Source organism: Eretmochelys imbricata, chromosome 12 (assembly GCF_965152235.1).
Source record: "Eretmochelys imbricata isolate rEreImb1 chromosome 12, rEreImb1.hap1, whole genome shotgun sequence".
NCBI classification, from domain to species: domain Eukaryota; kingdom Metazoa; phylum Chordata; order Testudines; family Cheloniidae; genus Eretmochelys; species Eretmochelys imbricata.
The window spans coordinates 39,777,084-39,804,814 of NC_135583.1; the positions used below are offsets into that span (position 1 = coordinate 39,777,084).

Below are 27,731 nucleotides of genomic sequence, written 5' to 3' on the forward strand. Positions count from 1 at the left end.
TGCAGCAAAGCTGCCCTTGTTTCTCTCTGAGGGTTAGCCAAGAAGGACATTTAGTGAACTGGATAGTTAGGATCCTGCTGTCTGCAGTTTTTGGAGGAACTTGGTCCCTGGACCATAGGCAGTCGTTCCTGACACTGTCAGATTTCCCCGGCTTTGAAAACTGAAACCTGTAGAATAATGATGTGTTTTGAACTCTGCTTTTCTCCTTTCGTGTTTTATATGCAGCGTATTGATGCAATATAAAACTGAGATAATCCCTGGCAGTTCTTACATCTCTGTGCCATTGCCTTCCCTGTCAAGTCCGGGTGGTAAGAAGCTGAGAGCAGCTGTAACAATCACTGTGCTCTTTCTTTTCACATGTATGCTTGTTTTCCTTTATAAACACAGCTTCATTACTGAGCTATGAAGCTGTGCCAACATTTGGTCTGACCTCAGAGAGTGACTGGAAGGGACCTACTCCGATATGGAGACGTGTTCACTTTTTTAGGCATTTCTTACAGTGCCTCCTTCAGTGAACGACTGAATAACATAGCAGAAGGTTTTGCAAGCATGTGTGGGATGCATGTTTGCTTCACCTCGTGTGAGCGCTGTCTCCATAGAGGGTAACCTCCTGTTCTGTGGCTGCACAGTGCCACCCTGCAGAGCTCAGCTGCAGAAGAGCAGTCCCTTTCTTCCATGTATCACCCAACTCTCTCTTTCCCCCTTGTTTCCTTTCCCAGGATCTGTGGGGACCCCGCTGCCAGGGGTGGAAGTGCGCATTGCCACGAAGAGTTTGAAAAGGGAAGGTCCTTCCTACACCATCCACGCTCAAGGAGATGAACGTGACACAAAGGTAGCATGCAGCTATGCTGTCTGCTTCTGTCTCTTGTATCTGCCTCTCTGTGACAATCTGCTAGGGTTCCCAGAGCTGAGTCACTGTGTTACCTCTCCCAGCCTCAGCAAGTGGGAGCTTTGCTGCTGCTAAGCTGGGAGAATCAGCTCCCTGACACACCAGCCTGTCTCCCTGCCAGCAAACTGTTAGGACTCCATCAGTCCAAATCTTGCCTAGCAGTAATAATTAGTGAACCCCGATTCCCTAGTTCTTCAGAGTTGTATATTTGCAGTGCTCAGTCCCTCTCACTATAGCACTCCCAAAACTATCAAGTTTGCTACTCCTTTAAAGAGAGAGTACGCAGCCCCTTATTTATCAACTCGTTCTGATCTGCCTGGTGTAAACACATTTTAGTCACATATTTCCAGCACATCTGTAAAATTCTGTGTGGGTTAACCATGCATAAATTATGCAAGAATATTAGTGATCAGTGAGTTATTCGTTTTCCAGTGATATATAACATGTCCTTTTTGGGTAAAGATCATGACAACAGTGTGACACTGGCATTGGGGTGCTCTTCGGGTCCTGCTCTCAGTGAAAATTATGAAAACACTTCTCCCCTTCCCCAGAGACCCAGAAAGAGGAAGACACTCTTGCTATTCCTAGTGACTTACTGATATTAGTTATTCTCGTCTCTTTATTGTATGCTATATTATGATGTGGTCACTGGAGTTTTTGAAGAATAGGTTAGACAAATACCTGTCAGGGATGGTCTAGCTAATACTTAGTCCTGCCTCATTGCAGGAGACTGGAAAGATGATCTCTCGTGGTCCCTTCCAGTCCTGCATTTCTAAGATTCTGTGATTATTCTGTGTGTGGCACTTTACAGACCAAACAAGTAACTGTCCTGGCCCTAAGGAGCTTGCAGGGTATAGACCAGACATCTATATGTAGGTTTGGAGCAGCAGGCAGAGTGCAACTTAGACACAACACCTTCCTCCTCTTTCCCACCTCCCCGTTTGCCTGGGTGCCCTTCACCTGGCTGCCCTTTTGTGCCCTTATTGTAGGTGCGATTCATGTCACTTACTGTAGATCGATAACCACGTGATCTGCAGGCTCACTCAAGTAAATAGATGCGTATGTGAGAGGAATTACACCAGGAACCACTTATGTGTGGGTGCAAAAAAGGGAGGCCAGTCTTTGAAAGCTGGTCCTAGACGAGGGAAAGATAGAGTTACTTTACTCATTCGTAAACCAGGTTAGTTTCTCCTGTAGCCATGTAGATGCCAGGGGTTCTAGCGGAGTTCCTGATGCGCACAGGAAATACTTGCTAACACTGCGCATGTAACTACCGGTGACAAGCTCAAAGAAAACTTCTTAACTCTGTCTCCTGTAAATCAGGATTGAGGTGGTGGGTTGGAACCGAGGTGCATCTGTACAGTGAGGCCAGAACTGGAACAGCAGTGAGGGAGATGCATAACTGGCTTGAAATCCATGGGAAGAGCTGTGTGTGGGGAGGTCAGATGGCATCTACCCTCAGTGTGCCATGCTGTAGCCAGCACTGTGTGACTCATCTTCATTTGTATAAAAAATCCCTAGATTAACTAAAAGAGGTTTAAAAAATGTGAAGGCTTCTCAAGGCATTCTGGGACCGGATGGAGTTATGGAGCCCATCTGTTAGCAAAACCAGCATGATCTGGGCGGGAAAGGGACTTGCCATGAGTCTAGCTGTTATTACTGGTTACATCTTTTGGCCTGAGCGTTAAATGACCTTGTTTTGCTGAGAGATGGGCAGGGTAGAGAGGACTCTTAAAATGACCCTGTGGGCAGTTTAACAGATGAGAAGCTGTGTCCTGTTTTTGTCATGTCATTGCTAGAGAGAGCCCGGAAATACTGTTTGCTTTCTTATGTCTGACTCCTCGTCTTACAGTTACATGTCGGCCCCTTTTCACTTGCACTGGGTGGGGACATGAAATGTAAACCATTTGTCCCAGTACAATTTTAATAATGAGCCCTTTACACTATTCACCCTGAAGGATCCCAGTGCTCTTTACGAATTAGATCTAGAATATAAGACTCCTTTGCCCATTACAGAAATCAGTCACCTCTGGGGTGAGATGTGGTCACTGTTTTTAACATACAGGTGAACAAAATATGTGTGGTTTTTGTTTGATTTTAGCAAAATTCTGGACCAAAGCTAGGCTGGCTGTGTGCCCGGGCTATCCGCTAGTCCCTGTGGGGCCACTGGATCTGGTTTTATTTAAAGGGGAGTCCAGACTTCATGTAGCTAAACCTTGGTCGTCCAAGCCTGGTTCACGTCCTCCTGTGGTTTCAGGGAAGTGAGGCTTTGTACTACTGTGTATAGTTCTGAGCTGGCTAGGTTTACATACCAGGGGCCATCATTTACCCCTTTGCACCTGCCTGTCACCTCCTCCCAGTTATCCATCACTAGGCATTTCCCTCATTCGGTGCCACATACTATATATCCTACCAACCAAACTCAGCCCCGATGTAAGCGGTTGCAGTATATATTGAAGTCTAAATGCTCATTTGCAGTCACTGGGAGCTGCACTTGCTTACCCCAGCTCTGAAATTGGCCCTGAGCCTCTAGTTGATGCCTGGCTAGAGGCTGACTTTCCATCAAAGTCTCCCTAGGGCCTTTTGAATGTTCTGCTGAGTTTGCAAGATGTCTGACTCCGAATGTACAGGGAGACAGAGATGTTTGCCTCTGGGTATTGTCGTGATCATTCTTCTAGTGTGAGTCCAAACAGCTGTCCCCATCTCTCACGCACTGCCCCTTTGCCCAGACTTTCAGTCTGTTTTTTCCGTAGCCTGGCTGGAAATTTCTGAGTACTGGAAGGGAGACTGTCCCATCTGCTTATGCCTGTCCTTTGAGCAGCCCCTGTGCTAATGGGCCTGAACTAAGAGATGGCTTTGTTTGTTGATACTTACTGGTATTTCCAGTCTGTCCCATTTCTAACAAACTATTTCCAATGGCAAAGTGCAGCAGCGTACTACTGTAGTTGTCAGGAAGTGACCAAGATGGGAAGTACGGGTGCTGCTTTGAATGCATATCTCCATAGATAAACTCACTGAGGTGCCAGGAGTTTAATATCGTTATTACGTGGAAGCAGCCAGCCTGAGCAGCATGACTTTATAGTCCATGGCTGTGCTGTCCGCCAGGTGCTAGTCACCTGATGAGCTCAGAGGCTCTCACTGTGCACCTGTTCTGCTGGAAACAGCAGTGGCTTTGGCAGAGACCAAGAGAAAGTGTGTGTATGTCCTAAATTAACAATATAATTTAACTCCTGCCTGCCTGCAGTGACACACTGAAAGCCTCAACTAGTGCTTGTTCCTGGGCTGACGTGATGGAGCTTGTGTGCTGGGTGCACGTTTGTTTAATCATGTATATCACCAGAAAGTATTTCAGTGAAACATGCTTAAAGTAGAAAAGTCGCAGATCCCCGTCCCTCCCCCATGACTGAATCAAAGGGAAACACGCTTAGCTTTGTTTATACGCGATGAAAAGAGGGATCTGGTTAGCTGATGAGGCTTCCCGACTGCCATGTCTCTCTCCCAGAGATCAGGACTCTGACTCAGAGGCCAAGACTCCTGGGTTCCAACCCTGGTTCTGCCACCTCGGCAAGTCACTCAACTTCTTTGCGCCTTAGTTCCCCCCTTTTGTGAAAGGGGGATAAAAATATTTACTTCCCTCCCTCACTGGAGGGTTAAGAGCCATAATTAACAGGTGCTGAGGACTTTGAGATCCATGTACTTAAGCCAAAAAGAAAAGGAAGTCAGGCAAGGGCAAAGTAATGAAAAAAGGCAGATAGGTAAGAGTTAAAGAACAATAAACATGGCAATCAGATACGGGTTGAAGAATGAAGCCCACACAACGTAGGAAAGGAGGTTGCTTCCCATCCGTCTCCATTTATTTATGTATTTGATTTTGATTGATAAATCCATCCGTAAGCTCCCATCCTAGCTCTGGGCACTGCTAGATGTTTTGATGTTGAAAAACATTTGGTCATATGGAAAATGACCAAATGTCATATAACGGCCTGCTCATCCCACTCTAGGAAATAAACACTTAAAGTGTAATAAACGCTTGCAGATTCTCTGCTTCGATTCAGGGCAAGGACCTCTCCTATATAGAAAACAAAGTGCTCTTCGGTGGTACTATACAAATAGTAATGATGCTGCTATAGAAATGTAACTCCTGGCCCTTGTAGGGACATCAGGCTGTGCTGGGAGACGTGTCCCTTATGTACAGTGTACACTACATTGGAGAGCATGCAGAGGGTTAAGGATGAGTTTGGTGGAGTCAGCAGGGCTGGCAGTGACTAACTGTGGGGTGTGCTAATGAGAAGCTGCAATGGTTAGGCCCACAATGATCCTCGGATCCTCTGTTTCCCTGTGAGAAGGTGATCCTTCTGATTGGGGGTAGGCTTGCTATCGGGGCTGTCCGCGAGGCAGTCACACTTCAGCTGTGCCGTATGCATAACCAGAACCATTCCGTCCTCACTCTTTTCCACAAGCAGCAAAAAGAGGCTGCATGTGCCAAGTAAATTATTCTTTTCTTAGCTGTACAAAGTGTTACAAGGTCATTGCCTTGTCCTGCTTGTGTTCGGCCATCTCATCCTCAGGAAGCAAGACGACAGACTTTCTTTGAGCCATTTGTTCCAGATACCAAGCATAGCTGGCCTCATTAAATGCGAGGGAGGTTGTGTTGTTTTCTGTTAAATATTCACCCTTCAGACACCTTTGTGCTTCTGGCTGAAGGGAAGGACGCAAACAGAACTTAAAGACGTCTCTCAAATATGAAATACTATCTCGTCCACCACAGATGGTATAGAGGGAAGGCTATGCGGTGTGTGTTAGTGTTGGAGGGTGGGGGAACATTTCCACTTTGCAGTCTGGTAACTGTGTAATATTGCAGCAAGGGGACTGATGTAATTTGCAAAGTTGGTTTCTGGCATGCCCTGAAGATCAATAATCTACTTAGCTGAAATTTTGCTGCATCTCTTTGTTCCTTCTTTTTTTTTTTCCCCCTTTCCCTTCATTAGAGTGTTGGATTCCATTCGTACATACGGCTCCATCAATAGGATTTCTTTGTAACCCCAGTGATTATCTCTAGTCCTCTCTGCTCTGAGCAGGAAGAGTCTGAGAAGAGCAGTTCAGGGTTGGGATTGTTGCTGGTTGACTCTTTGTATCACTTCCCTGCCAATGCCGGCTGTTTATCGATGCACGCCACCTAGATTTCCCTCTCGGAATCAACTCCCCAGCTCTTGGTTTCTTCATTGCTGTTGGCCCAGGGCTGTTCACACAGTGCTCCCAGAATGTTGCTGGAGAGCCAAGGCACCGCATTACATCTCTGTCCTGGACATGATGCTGAAGAGTGAAGTGGTGCCTCGGATGCAAGGCCAAAATAACAGGTTTTGCTTTGATAGTTTTCATTTCTCCCCATATTAAATTCTCAGCAAATGTGGCTTAGCTCATTAACCTGGCGACCCCAGTGAATGAGTCACCAAAGCCCCCCTGAAGTGCTGGGGTGTGATGGGAATGCAAAGGTAAAGGAGATTTCCGGCAGGCGTACTCTGAGAGGAACCTAGGTGCTTCAGGCAGTGCTGGTTCAGTAGGTGGAGCTTTCCCTCTGAGGTGGTCCTGAACAGGGACCCAGCAGGGTGCTGGGGTGCAGTGTGAAACAAGCAAATAAGGTCCTGACTCCTTTTAGTATTTAAGCACCCTTAGGCACTTCTGTGAACAAGGTATATAAACCCAGGTGTCATGGCTAAGTCTGGCTCCCTGAATGTCTTCTGCACTTCTGATTTGACACTGTATTCTTCGCTTCCTCTCCTAAGCAGTTGTGTAGTATTGTAAATGTTGTTAAACTGCTGCCACATACCATCTGAGAAGTGGCCTCATTTCAGTGGTTGGTAAAGCGTTCCCTAGACATCCCTCGCCAGGAGCTGTGAGGGTTCATGTTTCTTTGAGATCCTCGGAGGAGAGTTGTGGGGCTTAGAGTTGTAGACTTGCCGGTTCTGATTATTAGAATGGATCGGTTTCTGGTCCTTTGTGACAGCAGCCGCTCTGAACCTGTTGCTGCTCTAGACAAGCTAGGCCATCACCACCATCATAGCCATGGCCACTTGCACAAGAAGGGGTCACTGAATGATTATCTGCCCATTGTGCCTGTGGGGTTGAGTCAGGCCTGGGCTAGACACATGTGCAGTGCTAATTCAATGCTCAGTTTAACCAGAGAGGTGAAGAGGAAGAGGATGTCTATCCTGGCCTTCTAACCCCCCACTAACGCTTCCTCTTTTGACTTGGGTGCTTCTATCCTACTTTTCTTTGGTCCTGCATCTGTGACCTTTGCTCACCCGAGGGCTTTGGCTTCCCCTGTGGCATGGGTACTGCATGCAGGAAAGGGTTACTTTTTTCCACCATTGAATATTTCAGTTTGCTTTGTTCTGTGCAATGCATATTTCATACACTGTAGCTTCCCAGCTGGCACAAGCCTGTAAACCCTGTAAGCGTGACGGGTATTCTCTCTCTCTCTCTCTCTCTCTCTCTCTCTCTTTATTTATTTGGGGGTGGGGGGTTGTTGTTTTTTTTGTTTTTTTTTCCAAATTGCTCACTTACACGAGAGCCAGCCCCCAGTCCCTAACAATAGGGGTCTATCAATAGATAAATGGCTTCACAGCTGTATATAATGCTACACTCTAACCAGGGCTTTTATGGCAAGTAATTTTCTTATGATGAGGCTGCAAAGAGAGCTACGCGGGACGTATGGGTTGCAAGGAGCTGGCAGCCGGAGGACGCTGCAGCAGCGGGGCTTTGCTTCTCCCCTTTTTCAAGATCGTAATTATCTCGTTGCTTATCCATATGCAAGATGTCGTTCTGGACGAGAAACGGCGCTGCTCTGGCCATTCCTCCCCACATAGCCGCCAGTGTCTCCTGGCCCCTCCTCCTGGTCCCCCCTTCAGGTCTCTGCCATCTGTTAGGAGCATGCTGACTGCTGCCTACACCTACATATAGGCACAGAAGAGGAGTTGCAGGGTTGTGGGTCCTTGCCAGACACCAGAACACATCCCATCATCAGGAGCTGCCCCCTCTGCCTTCACTATGTCAGCGTGTACAAGAGGTGTGTCTCTTGTTTGTATTGATCTAAAACAGAGCTGGGCTTTGGATCCGGCTGGAAGCGGCCGGCACCACGTCCCTGTGGCCCCATGGGGGAGGGGGGAGGCAGAGGGCTCCGTGCGCTGCCCTCCCCTCCAGGCACTGCCCCCCGCAGCTCCCATTGGCCGGGAATGGGGAACTGCGGCCAATGGGAGCTCTGGGGGAGGTACTCGCAGGGGAGGGCAGCGCACGGACCCCTCTGCCCCCCCCCCCAGGGGCCTCAGGGATGTGGTGCCGGCCGCTTCCGGGAGCGGCGCAGGGCCAGGGCAGGCAGGGAGCCTGTCTTAGCCCCGCTGCACGCCGGTGCCACCCCAACCCCCTGCCCTGAGCCCCCGGCTGCACCCCAACCTCCTGCCCTGAGCCCCCTGCCGCACTCCACACTCCCTCCTTCACCCCAACCCCCTGCCTTGAGCCCCTTCCTGCATACCACACCCCCTTCTGCACCCTGCACTCCCTCATGCACCCCAACTCTACATTCACGGCCCTGCATGCAGTTTCCTCACCCAGATGTGGCCCTGGGGCCAAAAAGTTTGCCCACCCCTGATCTAAGATCTTCACAGAGTCAGGGGAAGAGCTGCTTGGTTACCAAGGTATCTGACACCCCCTATGAAGAGCTCACCTGTGAAGAGTACAGGCAGACTTCCTTGCAGGGCTGCCCATCAAGGACCCAATCCTGTAAGACACTGAGAGCCTGAGCACCCTTAATGCCAGTCAAGGTGATGGTGCTCAGCACCTTGCAGTATTGAGCCTCCGATAAGAGTATGGTCAGAAAAGTTACTTTGCATGATTGGTTCTGTCTGTCTCTCCAGGTGTTTACGTGGCCCATGGGAGAATAGTGTCTGGCTCTGCTCTGTTGGTATGGTCAGTCGCATCTCTTGCCTTTTCTGACAAAAATAAGTTCTTGCTCCTTCTCTCTCCAGCTAGCCCTGCAGATCCAACCCAGCTCTGGGAGAGGAAGCTGGGGTCTCTCCTGATTTCCACAACAGTGTAAATTACATTCTGAATGCAGATTCCAGATTCCTGGTGTTGAGGTGTGTAATGGAAGGGTCTCTGGGAGAGTTTGCTGCACTGACCACTAGAAACAACATTTTTACACTTCTAAACTGCGCAGCTTTGGTCAGGAATCATTGAGTGGAAATCACACCTGGAGCTGCGCAATGCCCGCAATTGTCCGGTCACTGTACAAAGGGTAACAGCGCTTTAAAAGACCCCCTGTCCTCTCCAGCATGCCCAGGATGTCTAGTGCTACACACATTCAAGAGGGAAGACAAGCCCTCTGAGATTGCTGATTTCTTTAAGGGGCCTCAGTTTACAAAGCCATAAACCGTTTTTCTAAATGAATGTTAAAAATAAAATTGGCCGTTTATACTTTAAGACAGAGGGGAGTTGCCATCCCATCTGGGGAGAAGATATTGTCAGGCCATATATTTTACTATCCTGAAAGCTGGCCAGTTTGTTCTCCTTTCTAGCTGCCCTGGGACACATTTTCGACATATGTGCAGTGCTTTTCTTTTATTAAACATTGCACTTACTGAGAATGGGGGAAATGTATTTTTCCTTCTCTAGGGAGTTCCCTGTTATGGATAGAAGGGGAGGCCAAACTTTTCCGTATGCGGATGAGTTATAGTTTGGAGGGGACAGCCATTTTCTGTATGTTTCAGCAAAGGACACCAGTCTGTTCCTTGAAGCATGGGGGTCTCTTGCTGTGGGTGAAAGGGGGGAGCAGTCTTTTCCTGTGTAGATGGACACGTCATGCTGCAGGTTGAAAGCAGAGGCCTCTTCCTGTGAGGGAGTGATTTCATGGGTGGGTGGAAAGAAGAGAAGCCTCTTTCTGGGAAAGATGGTCCTGTGATGATGGCAGCTTGCAAGGCTCCTTTACACTAGAAAGGAGAATGTACATGATCTCCATGCGGGGAGATCCTGCATTCGTCTGCTCAGCTGCAATTGGGCAGAGTTGCAAAACTCCCAGTAGCAGCTCTATTAAGATGCAGTAGGTTTGTAAGCTTGCAAGCACCTGTGTGGATAGTTGTCAGAGTAGCAGCCGTGTTAGTCTGTATCCGCAAAAAGAAAAGGAGGACTTGTGGCACCTTAGAGACTAACAAATTTATTTGAGCATAAGTTTTCGTGAGCTACAGCTCACTTCATCGGATCCATGCAGTGGAAAATACAGTGGGGAGATTTATATACACAGAGAACATGAAACAATGGGTGTTACCATACACACTGTAACAAGAGTGACCAGGTAAGGTGAGCTATTACCAGCAGGAGAGCGGGGGGGGAGGGGGAACCTTTTGTAGTGATTATCAAGGTGGGCCATTTCCAGTAGTTGACAAGAACGTCTGAGGAACGGTGGGGGGTGGGAATAAACATGGGGAAATAGTTTTACTTTGTGTAATGACCCATCCACTCTCAGTCTTTATTCAAGCCTAAGTTAATTGTATCCAGTTTGCAAATTAATTCCAATTCAGCAGTCACTCGCTGGATTCTGTTTTTGAAGGTTTTTTGTTGAAGTATTGCCACTTTTAGGTCTGTAATCGAGTGACCAAAGAGATTGAAGTGTTCTCCGACTGGTTTTTGAATGTTATAATTCTTGACGTCTGATTTGTGTCCATTTATTCTTTTACGTAGAGACTGTCCAGTTTGGCCAATGTACATGGCAGAGGGGCACTGCTGGCACATATCACATTGGTAGATGTGCAGGTGAACGAGCCTCTGATAGTGTGGCCGATGTGATTAGTCCCTATGATGGTGTCCCCTGAATAGATATGTGGACACAGTTGGCAACGGGCTTTGTTGCAAGGATAGGTTCCTGGGTTAGTGTTTTTGTTGTGTGGTTGCTGGTGAGTATTTAATCTATCCAACTATACTCTTATCCCAGCAGAAGAATCTGTCCTATCTTGGGGCCTCTCCTTCTGCCCCTCCACCCCCACGAACATGATACGGTTCTGTGGTGACCTAAAATCCTATTTTCGACGTCTCCAACTCAAGGAATATTTCCAACACACCTCTGAACAACATACTAACTCACAGAGACCTTCCTACCAAGACTACAAAAAGAAGGATTCTAGGTGGACTCCTCCTGAAAGTCGAAACAACAGACGGGACTTCTACATAGAGTGCTTCCGCCGACGTGCACGGGCTGAAATTGTGGAAAAGGAGCATCACTAGCCCCATAACCTCAGCCGTGCAGAATACACTGCCATCCACAGCCTCAGAAACAACTCTGACATCATAATCAAAAAGGCTGACAAAGGAGGTGCTGTTGTCATCATGAATAGGTCGGAATATGAACAAGAGGTTGCTAGGCAGCTCTCCAACACCACTTTCTACAAGCCATTACTCTCTGATCCCATTGAAGGTTACCAAAAGAAACTACAGCATTTGCTCAAGAAACTCCCTGAAAAAGCACAAGAACAAATCCGCACAGACACACCCCTGGAACCCCGACCTGGGGTATTCTGTCTGCTACCCAAGATCCATAAACCTGGAAATCCTGGATGCCCCATCATCTCAGGCATTGGCACCCTGACAGCAGGATTGTCTGGCTATGTAGACTCCCTCCTCAGGCCCTATGCTACCAGCACTCCCAGCTATCTTCGAGACACCACTGACTTCCTGAGGAAACTACAATCCATCGGTGATCTTCCTGAAAACACCATCCTGGCCACTATGGATGCAGAAGCCCTCTACACCAACATTCCACACAAAGATGGACTACAAGCCATCAGGAACAGTATCCCCGATAATGTCACGGCAAACCTGGTGGCTGAACTTTGTGACTTTGTCCTCACCCATAACTATTTCACATTTGGGGACTATGTATACCTTCAAATCAGTGGCACTGCTATGGGTACCCTTATGGCCCCACAGTATGCCAACATTTTTATGGCTGACTTAGAACAACGCTTCCTCAGCTCTCGTTCCCTAATGCTCCTACTCGTGCAACATTGATGACATCTTCATCATCTGGACCCAAGGAAAAGAAGCCCTTAAGGAATTCTACCATGATTTCAACAATTTCCATCCCACCATCAACCTCAGCCTGGACCAGTCCACACAAGAGATCCACTTCCTGTACACTACAGTGCTAATAAGCGATGGTCACATACTATACTGGAAACCTACTGACCGCTATGCCTACCTACATGCCTCCAGCTTTCATCCAGACCGCACCACACGATCCATTGTCTACAGCCAAGCTCTACGATACAATCACATTTGCTCCAACCCCTCAGACAGAGACAAACACCTACAAGATCTCTATCAAGCGTTCTTACAACTACTGTACCCACCTGCTGAAGTGAAGAAGCAGATTGACAGAGCCAGAAGAGTACCCAGAAGTTACCTGCTACAGGACAGGCCCAACAAAGAAAATAACAGAACGCCACTAGCCATCACCTTCAGCCCCCAACTAAAACCTCTCCAACGCATCATCAAGGATCTACAACCTATCCTGAAGGACGGCCCATCACTCTCACAGATCTTGTGAGACAGACCAGTCCTCGCTTACAGACAGCCCCCAAACTTGAAGCAAATACTCACCAGCAACCACACACCACACAACAAAAACTCTAACCCAGGAACCTATCCTTGCAACAAAGCCCGTTGTCAACTGTGTCCACATATCTATTCAGGGGACACCATCATAGGGACTAATCACATCGGCCACACTATCAGAGGCTCGTTCACCTGCACATCCACCAATGTGATATGTGCCATCATGTGCCAGCAGTGCCCCTCTGCCATGTACATTGGTCAAACTGGACAGTCTCTACGTAAAAGAATAAATGGACACAAATCAGATGTCAAGAATTATAACATTCAAAAACCAGTCGGAGAACACGTCAATCTCTTTGGTCACTCGATTACAGACCTAAAAGTGACAGGTTTCAGAGTAGCAGCTGTGTTAGTCTGTATTCGCAAAAAGAAAAGGAGGACTTGTGGCACCTTAGAGACTAACCAATTGCAATTCTTCAACAAAAAATCTTCAGAAACAGACTCCAAGGAGAGACTGCTGAATTGGAATTAATTTGCAAACTGGATACAATTTAACTTAGGCTTGAATAAAGATTGGGAGTGGATGGGTCATTACACAAAGTAAAACTATTTCCCCATGTTTATTCCCACCCCTCACCCCCACCCCCACCCCCAGCTGTTCCTCAGACGTTCTTGTCAACTGCTGGAAATGGCCCACCTTGATTATCACTACAAAAGGTTGTTCCTCCCCCCGCTCTCCTGCTGGTAATAGCTCACCTTACCTGATCACTCTCCTTACAGGTTTCAGAGTAGCAGCTGTGTATGGTACCAACAGTGTGTATGGTAACACCCATTGTTTCATGTTCTCTATGTATATAAATCTCCCCACTGTATTTTCCACTGCATGCATCCGATGAAGTGAGCTGTAGCTCACGAAAGCTTATGCTCAAATACATTTGTTAGTCTCTAAGGTGCCACAAGTCCGCCTTTTCTTTTCGTGTGGATAGTGTTCTTTGAGGTAATGTTTTTTAACTGAAACACCTTCCCAGCCTGCCGCTTGCACGGTATTTCTAATAATGAAAGCCAGTGGGAGCTGCAAACCCATCACTGTTCGGAGATCTTTAGGCATTTTTAAAGAATATTGTTTGCTGGGCGTCGTTTGTGATGTGTTGCATGTGGCTGTTGCACTAGGCTGGACGTCCCCGCTGCTATTGGGGTGCAAAAGACAGGCTGGGAGTCAACTAGAGAGGGAGCTAGTCCCCGGCTCACTGGTTGGTGGAGCAAGAGAACAAAGTTTGGTTATGGGACAGGAGTTAGAAGTCTGGAAAGAGGGAGGAAATGTGTAAGAAACTCCACTTGCTGTAGTTGTCCTTTATTCTGTTAAGGAGGAATGACCTGTAGAACATGGGCCTTGGCTCAGATTATTTACTGTATCCCTGAAATTCCCTGCTAGCACAATCAGCATTGTGCGGTGTGAGGATATCCCAGAGCACATTGGTCCTTGCTGGTGTTATGGGGGTTACGCTCTATGTCACTGAGCTTTCAATGCATCTCTCCAACGATTCCCAGCCATTTTTCAGACCCTGCAGGAGTCCCCTTGTGCTACAACATAAACATTTCCTGTCTGAGAGAGAACCTGTTTTTCATCGTTGCTGGTGACTAGTCTCTAGACACAGACTTTAAGAACAGGATTTTCAGTGTAGGTACAGAATTTCTTGCACAACCTCCTATCATTGCAAAACGTACTTGGCGTTTTGCAATGATATTGATGGCTGGTGTGACACCAGCTTCTATTTGAGACCTCATGTGGTGCTCTATGGTGCAGTAAAGTGTACTTGCCAAACCCAAGAGAGCCCTGTAACCCCTCTGCACCCCCTTGCCAGTTGGCAGTAAGAGATTCTTGGATCACAGATTGATCCTTGCTGGAGTTAGGGGGTAATGCTCCAGGCCACTGAGGGGTTAATGCAGCTCTCAAACAATTCTCATCCCTTGTGATCTGAGACCCATTCAGAAAAACCAGACTGCAGATTTGCTTGTTTAAAGTTTCTCTCGTCAGCGTTGTAAGTGAATTTAGTGCGAGTGAAAGGGAGGGGCTGTTAGCACTGGCTTGGGTAGGCAGACAGTTAGTGCAAGAAGAAGTAACTTGAAGTGCTTGCATTTAACTTCCTGTGAGCAAGGCAGGAGAAAGAGAGTCCTTGGGATGGATTTGAGCGAGGACCAGATGGTGACTTGGTGAATTGGGATCAGGAGGGCATTCTGGTTGGTAGACGAGGAAAAAATCCTCAAGAATGAGGAAGGGAGCTGAGCGGGCATTGAGCCTGGGGTCGGGAAGTGGGTGGAACATGACCTGAGCTGTGCATTCTTGAAGGTGGGCTGGGAGGAGACTTGTCAAACTCACGCTTGTGACATATAGCTCAGATTGCAGAGGTCGGTTTACACATTGACCTGTGGGGCCGCCACCTGCAGCATATCCTTTCTGTCCACCTAAACTTCTCAGTAAGGCTTCTGAAAAGCAAACAGTGGCAGGATGTTAATTGATTCTCTGCCTGGTTCTCAGAGAGACTGGCTGCCTGCCCCCAGCACAGAATCAAAACAGGCATTGGAAGTGCACCTCAGAAATATCTCTCTAATGAACAGTGCGCGGGAAGCGGGAAGATGTGCTGACATCTCGCCTCATTTATTATTTTCTGAAGACTGCGAACAAGCAAGACAGCACTATGGAGCTGTTGGCATTTCTGGAATAATGTTACACTTCTCAGTTATGGTGTTAATGTAGATCAAGAAGTTTTTTGTCCATAACGTAATTGCAAAGATGATTGACCTTTCTCCGTCTTGGTTGTTTACTGTGGTTCTTGCGAGATCATCTGGTGTGAATCAGTGCAGTAACTTTTAAAGATCAGTATCACTGGAAAACATACATTTGCTTTTGTGTTTCAAACATAGTAACAATTGCTGTAAGTACAGGGTTCGTTTTTAAGTGAAAATGTTGCAAGTCAGTCTTGCTTTTGCCCCTTTGCTTTTAAATTTATAACCTTCCAAGATGAAAAATAAATTGATTGTGTTATTCCCAGTCCTTTTACGAAGAGTTAACATGGCAAAAACAGATGTGAAATGTGGCTTTGTAGATTAGTCTGGGCTTTGGGGTTTTTTGCTCTATGTTCTCTCCCTAAGGAGCAGAAATCTGCCTTCCTCCAGCAAGAAGAAAATTGTACTGTGTCTAAATTGCCTCCTGCTTGCATTCTGCAGGATGCTGCAGGACTCAATGCTCACAGAAAAGATAATGCATGCACAAAACATGGAACTTAATGGGGAATGTTTAATTATGAATGTATCTGTGAAACCTGATTGCCTAGGAGACTGGTAATATGCTAGCGAACCTTTTACCGCTAGAACATCAGCTGAAATCTGGCCCAGGTAGATAGTGATTAAAAGGTGCTGTCTGGTAGCTGGTTTCTGCAAATGAGTTAATGGTCTCAGACCCCTTTGTAGAGGGCAGGAGCCTGCATCCCAAAACCACAGCTGGCACCCTCGGCGAGAGGCTGGTGATTGAAAGTGCCATGCACTCCGTCCTCTCTTTCTACAGATGGCATTTTCAGGCAGAGCTCATGGGTCCAGCCTGCCCCTTGCACAGGGGGAGGTTGGCTTTCCACTCCTTCGGCCATCCAGTAGATGCTGGGAATGAAGATTCATCGAGCTGGCTATCTGTGCGAAGGGAAACAGGAGGCTAGTACCTCCTTGGTCTGGGCTTACGTTGGGCTGTCTGTATAGCTAGGCTGGGGAGGGGTCATTAGGTGGTAGCTAGGGGTTACAGTAAGGGTTTCATGTATTAGTAGCACGCTGCTCTGCAGTCACCCTTGACTCTGGGAATCTTCAGATTAGATAATGCCCTTTCGAGGGGTTGGAGAATGTCTGCAGAGGCGCCGAATGCATGGAAGCTCTTCGGAAAGGATTGAGGTGTGGAGCAACATGGTAAATGAGGCTTTGCAGAAACTCTGCCTGCTGTCGGGAGCTTTGCTGTGGGTGTGGCAAGAGGAGGTGGGTGACAGGGAGAAAGTCATTGAAATAAAATGTCAAGCTCTAAAACTATGCCTTAGGGGCAAACATTGCTCTGCAGGTGTAGAAATCGAGCTGAGCATGCAGAAGCGGCCACGGAAATAGAAGCAGCCGTTGGCTAGTGAGCTCCCAGTACTGAAGACTTCTTATAGCTCCTCTGGGTGGTATTATGGGCCAAATGCAGCTCTTTTCTGCCATGGCATATGGTTAATTAGTTTTCTGTGTGATACAGTGCATAGAGACCGCTCTGTAGCCAGTATTGTACAGCCATACCATGTACAGTATGTACAAAGGGTCTGAGTTAAATTTTTTGCTCTGTTACAAATAGTTTTTTCCCCCGTGGTCTAATGTTTTAAAAAAATTATTAGTTGTGAGAGTGTTAGTAAAATGACTGTTGCCTATAGCACATGTCCTAGTTTTTGTCTCCTTATTAGACACTTAAAAAAAGGTAGGATTGCTTAATGATTACTTGGTTCAAAATAATTTACTTACAAATGTAATGTGAGGAAACACCCCAAGCCCGGTTAGCCAGCACATTATAATACTGATTGTGGAAGTGGGAATATATTGTTAAGAATCATTTTTTTCAAATTTAAATGATCTTGCTGCTTTTTTTCATGTTCTGTCAGTGATCGTGGAGGGCACAGCTGGTACATTTATGACATATGTCCCACTAGAAAACATCGACATTATCACTGTCTTCAGTTACTGTGTGCTGAGATGATGTTGCCTTCTGTGCACAGTGTCTGAGTTTGAATCTCTGCAGGTCCTAATTAGCATAGGCAGATTCTCTCGTAACTCAGGTTTCTCTTCAAGGTCACTATTTGGTAGCACTCTGTGTTGCGTGACACTCATCACACTGTAATGATAGAGGAACTTGTCTATAATTACTTCTTATCTAGTGAAATACTCAATTTCCAGTGAAAGAAAAGGAAAGTCCAGAACTGATTCAGTGCAGTGTACTATAGAGATGGTAATGCTGGTTGCAGTGATTTTTTTCCTGTGGGTGGGGAAGTCTCTCGTCTGTGTAAGATGTTCCCATTGTGGTCTGTTGTTAATGAGAAGCATCCGCTTGAACACTGGTCCCATCATGCTTTCATTAAAGTCTGTGTCCATGAGCGAAACATGTTTATGTTGTGTTTGAGGCCTGAATATTTTGAGATCAGTGAGCTAGGCCAGGAAGCAAGGAGGAAGTAGGCTGTTGACCATCTCACTTACATAGGACTGTATTGCTACAAGAAATTTTCGAGGGACCTGCAGCTACAGCCCAGACCACACTTACACAGAGCTCACCTCACAAACATATGCAGCAATGCTGGTGAAGACAAACTGATGTGCGACGGAATCCGGGAAGTGCCGAGCCGGAGGTGCAGCGTCCTGGATGAGGAAACCAGGGGGTTGATGCTGAGAGGTAGAGGGGCGGGGGATGGTATGTATGGAGCGGCATGGAGAGGAGGGTAGGAAACCAGGGTGACGTGAACTGGGAGGAGGAGGAGATGGGAGTGCACATGGTGTAAGCTCAGTGGTTTTGGTTTGAGGGCTGCAGCAGCGGGTGCACGGTAGGGTGTGAAGGGAGATCCAGGGCACTGGGCACATAGAGAAGAAGCAGGTGGTGTGGAAGAGAGGCAGAGGAGAAAGGACAGGAGACTAGGGGCCACCAAGAAGGACAGGGGAGGCAGATTCTTTATCCATGTGGAATGCCTAAAATGTTCTAGATGTGAAGCGCTTCAAGCTTTGGAAGTAGAAAGAAGCTTTCCTCTCACCCCTCCCATCCCCCTCCACTGCTCACCCCTCCTCCTTCCCCCCCACCCAGGTGTAACACATGCATACCTACTGCCTCTGGCCATCGTAAAGGGTTCCGGAGGGGATTGCTGCTGTCACAGGCCTCACAAGATCTCTTGGAGCTGGCCTTTCCCCGTGAGAAGATTTTACGAGGCCTATCAAACAGGACTTCCCCGCCTGAGGACTGTGGGCCGTATGCATCCGGCGCTCGCTTGGAAAAAGGGTGACTGTAGACCCTTGGTGAGGGGTGGCTGGAGGGCGTCAGCGGGACTGCACTGAAACACACGTTCAACTTTCGCGCTTTGTGTGAAAAGCTTGTCTTTGTGTTGGTACTGTGCAATGCCCCTTTGCTCCATAGTGCAAGGCTACCTCTGATGAAAGGTCTGCCTCCATTAACGTCCACTATAAACTCCTCTCCGGTGGCTCCCTACAGAGAGGGGCAGCATGCATCAGGATTTGCAGGAAAACAAATGGCCACTCTGAGCAAATCAAAGGGCTACTTGTCAAGTGGGAACTCCCACCTATTTACAAGCCGCTGTTGCTTCCGGCTAATGAAGAGGTAAAATGGAAGCATTGAAAATACGCATTTTATAATCACCCTGATTTATTCCGTCAGAGGATTTATTACAACCTTTTATTTTCATGTGTGGAAAATGTAATCTTATCTAGTGCGTCGGCGGGTCCAGTTCAATTTGCTGAATCCGGTTTAAAGTGGAAAACTATCAAACGCCAGCCTTCTAGAGCACGCTGTCTGAATGTTAAAGTTGCTAGAATACAAAGCAGTTGAAACGTGCATTAAAATATGGCACTTGGAGAATAGGATATCTATGCAATTAGCAATCTGATGCTTTCAGCAGCTGCGTGTAACTTAGATCCAGTGTATCAACAAAGGATACCTTTGAGATTTGACAGAGTGAGGAGCTAGCTAGCTAGCTGTATGATGCTGCAGTGAAAGCCCGGAATTTGAAACATGTAGCAGAGTGTTCGGCTTGGTGTGTGCCTGTGATTTGGGCCTGTGTCGAAGGTGAGCAATTGTAACTGATAAGTGCCTTGAACCCTGAATTTTAATTTATGCTGTTTTCCAGCAACATGAGCTGCCGGCACTCAAGTGGTTTGCATCCTCTTTGGACACTGGGGAGCAGTGCCAGTGACATTCCGAGTTCAGCAAGCAAAATCCTATTAAGATAACGTCACGGCCTTTCTGTTTTACTGTTTGCAAGCCAGCCATAACATCATTAAATTACACAACAGGGAGGTGCCTGCTGCCAAGGAGCTCTGCTCTAGATAAGATGTGGCTTGAGCCTCTGCCAGAGTTTGAGTTGATATGACAAGAAATTTGGAGCTTGTTCAAGGTTTGATTCATGCAAGGAGGAGCAGCGTGCAGGTAAATACCACGCTGGATTCTTCACCCGTGCAGCTAAAGATACATGCCCTCCCTTCCTTTAGGGACATGGCAAGTGTTCTGCAAAGACCTTTTATAAGGACAGGTGAAAAAGCCCGGGCACATTCCTGCACTGCAATGCAGCACAGCTTATTCTTTGTAGAGTGCTGGACGGGTTGTGCCTAAAGAGGTTGCTGTTGCCTGATTTACATCAATCTTTGTTTCAACATCTAAGAAAAGAAAACATCAAATCAAGTAGGAGCTGCAGAATAACCAAATGCAGCTACTAGTGAGTTCAAAAGTCATTCTCAATGTCTCCTGTATCCACCTTTCTGGAACTGAGGGGCAACCTTTCAGATGAAGGACTTGAGTTCAGGGGCTCAGACCATTAATTAAATGCATGTACATGGGGGATAATATATATTCTGTCTTTTAGATTTTTAGCTGAGATGTAGCTTCAAGTGCTTAGATCCAGTTGAAACTCACACTGGTTTTACTGGAGCACGTGTGCTGAGAAATGATTATTTTTAAAGCCAAAGTGATGCTTCTTTGGCATCATTTGTAAGAAGCTGTGTTATCCAATGGTTAGAGCCTGTGACTGAAGTGAAAAGAGCTCTACTCTGGGCTGAGTCACTGAATCACTTTGAACAACTTGCTTTGTCGTCTGATGCCACAACTTTACCAGTAGGAAAATGGAGTGAAGAGAGCCCTTCTTGGAAAACTGCACATGGCCTCTAAGCTGGGCTTTCCCAGGGAAATGAGTTACCAAAGGTGGTTAAGAAAAGGTCTTTCTGGTGTTTTGAAGTGGAAAACCTTTGTTACCATTTGACAGTTTTGTGGAGGTGCTAAGCCTGGCACGCTGCGGGTTTCAGACTGTATTTTATTTCTTTGGGCACAATGCCCAGAAAGCTCCAACGCTGTTTGTGGAGCACACCTTTTGGAGCCGCAGCCACGGAGTCACTGCGAGGCAGGGCCCTGGGTGCATCAGAGCAGCCCCACCCGTGAGAACTGACTTCAGTATCTTGTCTGTGTTGCAAGAGCTACAGTACCTAAGTGATTTGAAAAACTTCCTTTATGGCTGTTCATGATGAGGATCCTCAGGCGTAGGCTGTATATGAGCAGAGCCCACGACAACCTCTGTCACTGCACTTGTTGTCTCTTATGCATCTGCATCCTCCCAGTTATAGAGCTATATACGTTTTAGGGACAGCTGCGTTACCATTCTGGCTCAGACCAGTGTCCCGTCTTGTCTGGCGAACTTCCTGTGATTCTTCAGATTCATGGGATCATCATTTTACAGTCGTAGCTTCAGAACTTGCTGATGCGGGTTTGAAGAATGCTGAGGTGTCTCTGTAGCCTTTGCATTCTAGAGAAGCTGGAAGGACACCTGCCACTCTCTCGAATACATCGGGTTTCATTTTCTCATGTCCCATTTCACAAAAATGAAAGGTGTCGCACTGAGAGCTCTGCAAAGTGAAGTCTTTTAATTATCCACACAGCAGGCAGCAGTGCAAGCTTCCCCCATGCTACCTTCCCTCATCCAATATTGTGCTTCACACCTGACCTGGCGGGACCCCAATGGAGTGTGGTGGAGTACAGTTTCCATTCCTGGCCTTTCTGAAGAAATTGGATACAGAGTTGTGCCGATGGTGATAGAGGTGCTGGTGCTGTGGATACTAAAATGAAACCCATCAGCTCGTTCACCAAGCAGCTGTCAGACGGTAATGCCTTTTTGTCTCTGGCAATCCAGACTAGGGTTGAGTAAGTGAAGACCCCCCTGGCCGTTTACCAGAAAAGCTTAGGTTTTGGTCTTGCTTTATTTTCTCCCAGCGCACAAGTCGGTCAGCAGCTCTGACCTGACCTATCAAACGGTGTATTTTGCAGGGTGCTCCTGGAATATAATTTCTCTGGATCTGGTGTTACCTTAATTATACCAGGGTTACAGTCTTTTGGAGGACGCGGCCAAGCGTCCCGTGACAGGTCGAAAGAGAACGTTCTGCTGCCTTCCCCAGGAGGGCAGGAGTTCGCTTTTTTCCCATGCCAGGCAACAGGTTGCTGGAAGTGCCAAGTGGCCCAGCTGGTGTCTGGTGTCCTCTGCAGCTGTCATTTCAAAGGCTGAGCCATCCACCAACCCACAAAATTATCCCAGCTAAGCTGGCTGCTGTCACTGCTAGACACACAGACTGGTTGGCAACAGCTCTCTAATGGCCAACTCAGGCTATCTTCTCTCGTCATCTTTATTTCCCCCCATCAAAGGCTCCATACTAGACAGGAACTGCCTTGCCAACTCCGGAAGGTTGGGTGTGAGTCTTTGCAGTGCACACCCGTGGTGATCTTGGAGGCATCGGAAAGGGTAGCTCGAGAGCAATGCATGACACCTGCCCTTGCAGGAAATGTGACACAAGCAGCAAGAGCCTTTTCTTCTTGCCAAGGAACCTCCCTCCCCACATTCATACTCAATGAACAGACTTCTCTGCAGACATGGATCAGCTGTGCAGCACACTGACAGGGAGAAGCTGTCATGCTCACACTCGAAGGGCTCCTCAAATTATGTCCCAGAGAAACCATTCACGCTGCTGCACTGCTTCTGTGACTGGCTCCCGCAGCAAGGAAGGCCGGGCCAGGCATTTCAGATGCACCATTAGATAAAAGGAAATGTATGAACACAGGTCACAAGAAGTTAGAAGGCACGACTGATGGCATGGTGTAGGAGACTGCCCGTAATGCTAGGTGAGAGGCACCGCAGGAAAAATGCTTGTCAAGCCAAGAGAGCTTGCTCTCCGCTGGAGAATTGAGGGCCAAGCTCAGCTTGCCCAGAGAGATACAAATAGTCTCCAACAGGGAAAGAATCCTACTACTGAATGTGTGTTAAGCACGTTTCCTCCTTGGGGGACGGTTAAGGAGAACAAATCTATAATAGATATATACGAACCTCTCTTCCAGGAGAGAGGATTACCTTTAGATTTGGCATTTTAATTTACAAAGTCTGAGAACTGTGAATAACTTTTGCCACCTCCTGAAGTAACTGTTCATCCCTCCTGTATTTATGTTTCCATGTAGCTCTGTATGTCAGAGCAGAACAGGGTATCCGTCTTCCAGTCATGTCTCTGAACCTAGAAATCATCACAGTAGTGGAGCGGACAGTTAATCCATGTCAGACGCTCTTTGTTCAGGTTAGAGGAAGGGAATGTGGGACTAGTGGTGAGGAGTTAGGGTCATAAATTCTTATCCCTTCTCAGACATGTGGCACCTGTGTGATGCAGGCAACTCAGCCGTATTGCTGCGGGAAGAGCAGGGGCCTGGGCTTTCTGAGTAGCAAAAGTAAAACACCTAAGAGGAAACCCATTTTTGAATTCGGTTTACAGCATAAATAACCCATGAAACTGGCTGCTGCAGCATGTTATTGAGGCAAATAATTTAACGAGTAAAAAACAGAAAAAGATCTGAACAGAATAATAATTGCTTTAAACTAGGTTGTCCCAGTGGTCCCATATGGCCCTTGAATCTATAAATCTAGGTATGGTAAAAAATGCGAAGGTCATCAGCCTTTCTGCATCAGAAGTACAGTCATCTCCATCAGGAAGTCATTTCCCTGCTGAGATGTTGTTTCACAATTGGCCAGATGCGTTAAGGAGGTGTCTCCCTGTCTCTGGAAAAAGCTCCCATTGGCTGCTGTCAGGGTTCGGGTACCAAACTAGCTAGATGAGGGTTTTCAGTATGACAATTCACGTGTATCAATAACTATGCATAAACATCAATCCCGTCTGAGCTAGAAGGTGTTTACTAAGCTTAGAACTTTTTCCTCTCTCTGCTTCTCAGTTAAAGCAAGAGATACAGCAGATGGACTGAGAACATCATGGCTCACAATCAAAGGGAGTTCCAAAGGCACTCCCTGCCTCTCTGAGCCTTGTCACTGAGGAAGCTGTAGCTTAGGGGTGGAAATCTGAGGTGGCTATCGCTATTGATGTATGAATATTTGTCACTGCTTTGGAGAATGCATTTGTTCTTCATTTGCTCTAGGTGACCCCCGGCTTAGATGGCAAAGAAGGGGAGCTTTTCGTTAAGGGGCCTACAGTATTTCGAGAATACTGGAATAGACCTGAAGAAACAAAAGAAGCTTTCACACCTGACGGCTGGTTCAAAACAGGTACTGTGCTGGTCCCACTGGGGTGTGCATGAACAGCAGGAGGGGAGGGGAAGTCGGTTTGTTCCACAGGGGTCTTCCTGCTGGCCGGTTCATGGAACAGTGCCAACACCAGTTTCAGTAGGGGGCACCCTGCAGATCTTTTCTCCCTCTCCCATCTGGCTGGAAGCAAGGCACAGCCACAGTGCCCAGCTGTAGGACGAAGGTGGTGGGTGGGTGGGCATATCACTCCATTTTTGGAGTATGTGGCTGAGTCCTTGGTTGTCTGGGTGTGGGCAGGCTCTCCCAGATTGTGATTGTCTTCAGAAATAGAAGCTTGTCTAGATAGGCTCTTCAGTTTCGCTATTCCCGTACCAGTCAATACGCCCCACCCCTAAGCAACAGAGAGAGTTTTAGTCTGTATGCTTGCAAACCTGAGAAGCTGATAAATATGTATACATCGATTGAATTGAAACCTGAAAAACAGTAATTACTTAGCACTGTTCATAGGGGACTGATCCTACTTCCATTGAAAATGGTGGCAAAACTTCCATTGACTTCAGTGGGGTTGGGCCCTTCATAATTGCAACATAATCAGCAATGGCAAACCTGGCTGAGTATTTAAAACAATGGATTGTAGAATGAAGAACAAAGAAGATGCAGGAAATGCTGTAATAAGGACTGCAGGAGATGGTCACGAATTTTTCAGTGAACTCTTTAAAATGCCGTGGGAAAGGTCAGTGTCAGCAAATTCAAAACTCAGAAAAATTTGGAATTGTGGAAATGTTTTGGTTTGATGTTTTCGAAACAAATTCCAGTTTTCTAGTTCACAACAAACTTTTATTTGGAAATTTAAGCTAATTATAGAAAAATAATTAGTTTTTAAACTGGTCAAAATTGAAACAAAACGTTTTCATTGACCCAAAATGATTTTTTGGTTTTTGTTTTGGATTTTTGGCTCATGAGAATTGTTGAGATCTTGACTTTTTTCCCTGATTTGGGACAGGAAAAAATGTTGAAATCTCAACAATGTTCATTGGACGGGAAAACTGTTTCAGACCCAGGTCTACTATTCATTTTGTTCTGGATACCAAGTTACAGTGTCCCCAATGGCACCAATACAGTTTGCTTGCAGGTCCCATTCCTGCCATGATGGTATACTATTTCTGAGCAGGAAACAGAAACCCCGGCTCTAAAACAGGCTCTGATAGCAGCAATCTGATGAACAAAACCATGTAATGTCTAGGTTCAGCCCAAACCAGCACAGGTTGAATTTCAAACACTCATGCCCAGTCTCCCAATCAGGCATTATTTCCCAGAACTGTTGGCGACTAACGTGCAGTAACAAATTCAAGAAAATGAGAAGCTGCTGACAATTCCTGAACAGAAAAGAAGTGATTTTTCCTTGAATAAACTCAGAATGTGCACAGCCAAAGCTCCGCATTCCTGGTGCCACGGAGCTGCACTCTGAATGTCGGTACAGTAAGAAAATAGCCCGGTCCCAAAGTGAGTCTCAGTGCAACGACACCACAGGACACCTTGTGAAGTTGTGTTTGGCATGTTAAATCGGCCAGGTAGTATCTCTGTATTGCTCTGTTCCCATTATCTCTATTAGTGGCAATGTGCTGTTTGAATTATAGACTAAAGCCACACACTATGTTTGTCCTCTCTGTATCCAGCCTGATTGACCATTAATCTTGTGGGTGGCCAACCAGCTAGGGTTGTTTGGGTTGGGTTTAAATTTCCATATACCCAACCCTAACGCAACTAGAGCACTGCAAATCCGCAGATAGCAGTTTTATATCCGTGGACCGTCTTTGTGGATCGGATGCAGATACAAATTTTGTATTCGCCCAGGGCTTTAAACATAACTAGGACTGGCTTTTCCATTTCCCCCCTGGCTGCATGTCAGCTGTGCCATCTCTGGGCTGAGTTTCTGGTGCCCTCTTTGTGGCCCGTTTGCTTATTTTGTGTTGCATAAGAAAAGCTTTACTTTTTTAAACTTAATGATGGAGCTGCGACACCGCAAGTGTTGCCACTGATCTTGGTATCATGCCAGCAGCGGTGTTTCATGACACGGTGTCAGCAGGCACTGCAAAGTGCAGGGCAATCAGCTTTAGAAAAATTTTTAGTCAACGCTCCTGATGAATATTTCAAATGCAAAAGAATAGCATGCATTAATTATTGTAAAGAGATGTCTTTAGGAGAAAATGATTCTGAAATTCGGTTTAATTTCATTGTAATGTGCTGCAAACAGGAAGGGAGTATGTGTGTTTAATTGGCTCTCGGGGGTAAGGCCTGGAAGATGCCATGCCTTTGTCACAGGCCATTAGCGATACAGACTGCATAATGAGAGAGTACAATCAGCTCACAGCTGCCGGCTCCTACAGGGAGAGAATGATATTAAATAGAAATCAGTATAAATTAAACTTAACCCTTTCACTAGCCAAATTAAGCCTATCAGCCAGGAATACTGGGGGAAGTGAGAACAGCAGTGGGTGAGGGACGGGTCGGAGGGTGCCTGGGAGATTTTCCCACTAGCAATCCACCAAGTCTGGCTTCATCTTTAATATTTTTGTGGCAATGTTGGCAGGAGCGGGGGGGATTTTGAGATTTTTTCCTTCTGTTTTCCCCAGCCCCATCTTTCTTGCATTTTTTTTCTTCGGACCTTTTCCCCCGTCCTTTGCAGATGTCATGCAGGCAGGCTTATTCCAGGGCTAGTGTGGCTCAAATAACCAGAGGTGCTATATCGGCAGTGAAACCATAGCCCCTCCTAGACCATCATGTTTGCTTATTGAAAATGAATATTTATTTTCATTCTGAAAGATTGAGAGCTCCCAATCCTTGAAAGAAGCCATTCAATAGAGCCAAAGCTTTTGTATGTTGTAGCTAGGTGGCTGTTACTGAGAGCGCTTTTAAGAATGAATTGAATGTGTTAACTGGAGTTCATTAACTTTGCAGTAGAGGGCATACTGCTAGAATGCAAATGAGATAAAATATAGCTACAGTACAGTGATCATTTACAGATAATGCACTAATATTTGTAAGTGTGTGCATGTGGACACAGCTCTTGGATGAGGGAAGTGACTTTACTTCTGATTCTTCAGTTTCTGAACTGTTTTAACATCCCTCTAGCACTGATAAAACATCAGCATGCTAAAACCCTAATCTGTGTCCCAGGTACCGCTACATGCAGATGTCTAGCGCGGATGAGGGACCCAGCCTAGTGTGATCGCAGGCTATTGACAAGGTTTTTCAAGCACTCTTCAAGGACATATGGAAGTGTGTGCTCAGCGGGAGTAGAAATGAGATGTGAGGAGAGTAAACTTGGAAACAGTGTGCAGTGCTATCACTCATAACTCCTGAGCTGTAATTTAGCATTCAGCTGATTGTTAATGACAATCCTAGAAACCAGCAGGTCCACAAATGAAGAATAATTACTGCAAGGGAAAGCACAGAGTGTCACTCTTGCTACACCTTGTGACGGGTCTATCCAAACAAAGGCACATCTTTGACTTGTCTCTGTCTACACAATGAGGATGAGAAGAAGGGAGAAACATGCAACTGTCCGTGGCTCTCATGACACTTAAGAGTGTAGTAAACAATAAAATAAAATCTGTGATGATGGTAGAACAAGGCAGAGAATGCAAATCCTGGGCTGATCTTCACACATAACAAGTGGCAACTGCAGAGTGTTCAGAGAAGTGTGTCGTGTTTGATACAGTTACCAGATAACAGGCTTTGTGCACTCAGCTCCCATGCATCGCTATGCAAATTCAACCTTAAGTCTCTCAAGATGGCCATTCAAGTCTCATTGTTCTTGGAGAATACAGCGGAGATAGAGAACTCTTGTGATCTAGCCTCCTAACCGATCTTGATTCAAAAAGCATAATGTCCCATATCAAAGGAAGTCGGAACTAGCCCCC

General features: G+C 46.5%; 1 protein-coding gene across 3 annotated transcripts in view; it reads left to right on the plus strand.

The window, feature by feature from the left end:
• The window catches only part of ACSF3 (acyl-CoA synthetase family member 3), a 106,524-nt gene that overhangs the window by 37,291 nt on the left and 41,502 nt on the right, over positions 1-27,731 (plus strand). For all 3 annotated transcript variants that reach the window (XM_077830904.1, XM_077830906.1, XM_077830905.1), the window contains exons 6-7: positions 720-832; positions 23,703-23,829. In XM_077830904.1, coding sequence (XP_077687030.1) covers positions 720-832; positions 23,703-23,829 — 240 coding nt within the window. The remainder of the gene's footprint in view (positions 1-719; positions 833-23,702; positions 23,830-27,731) is intronic.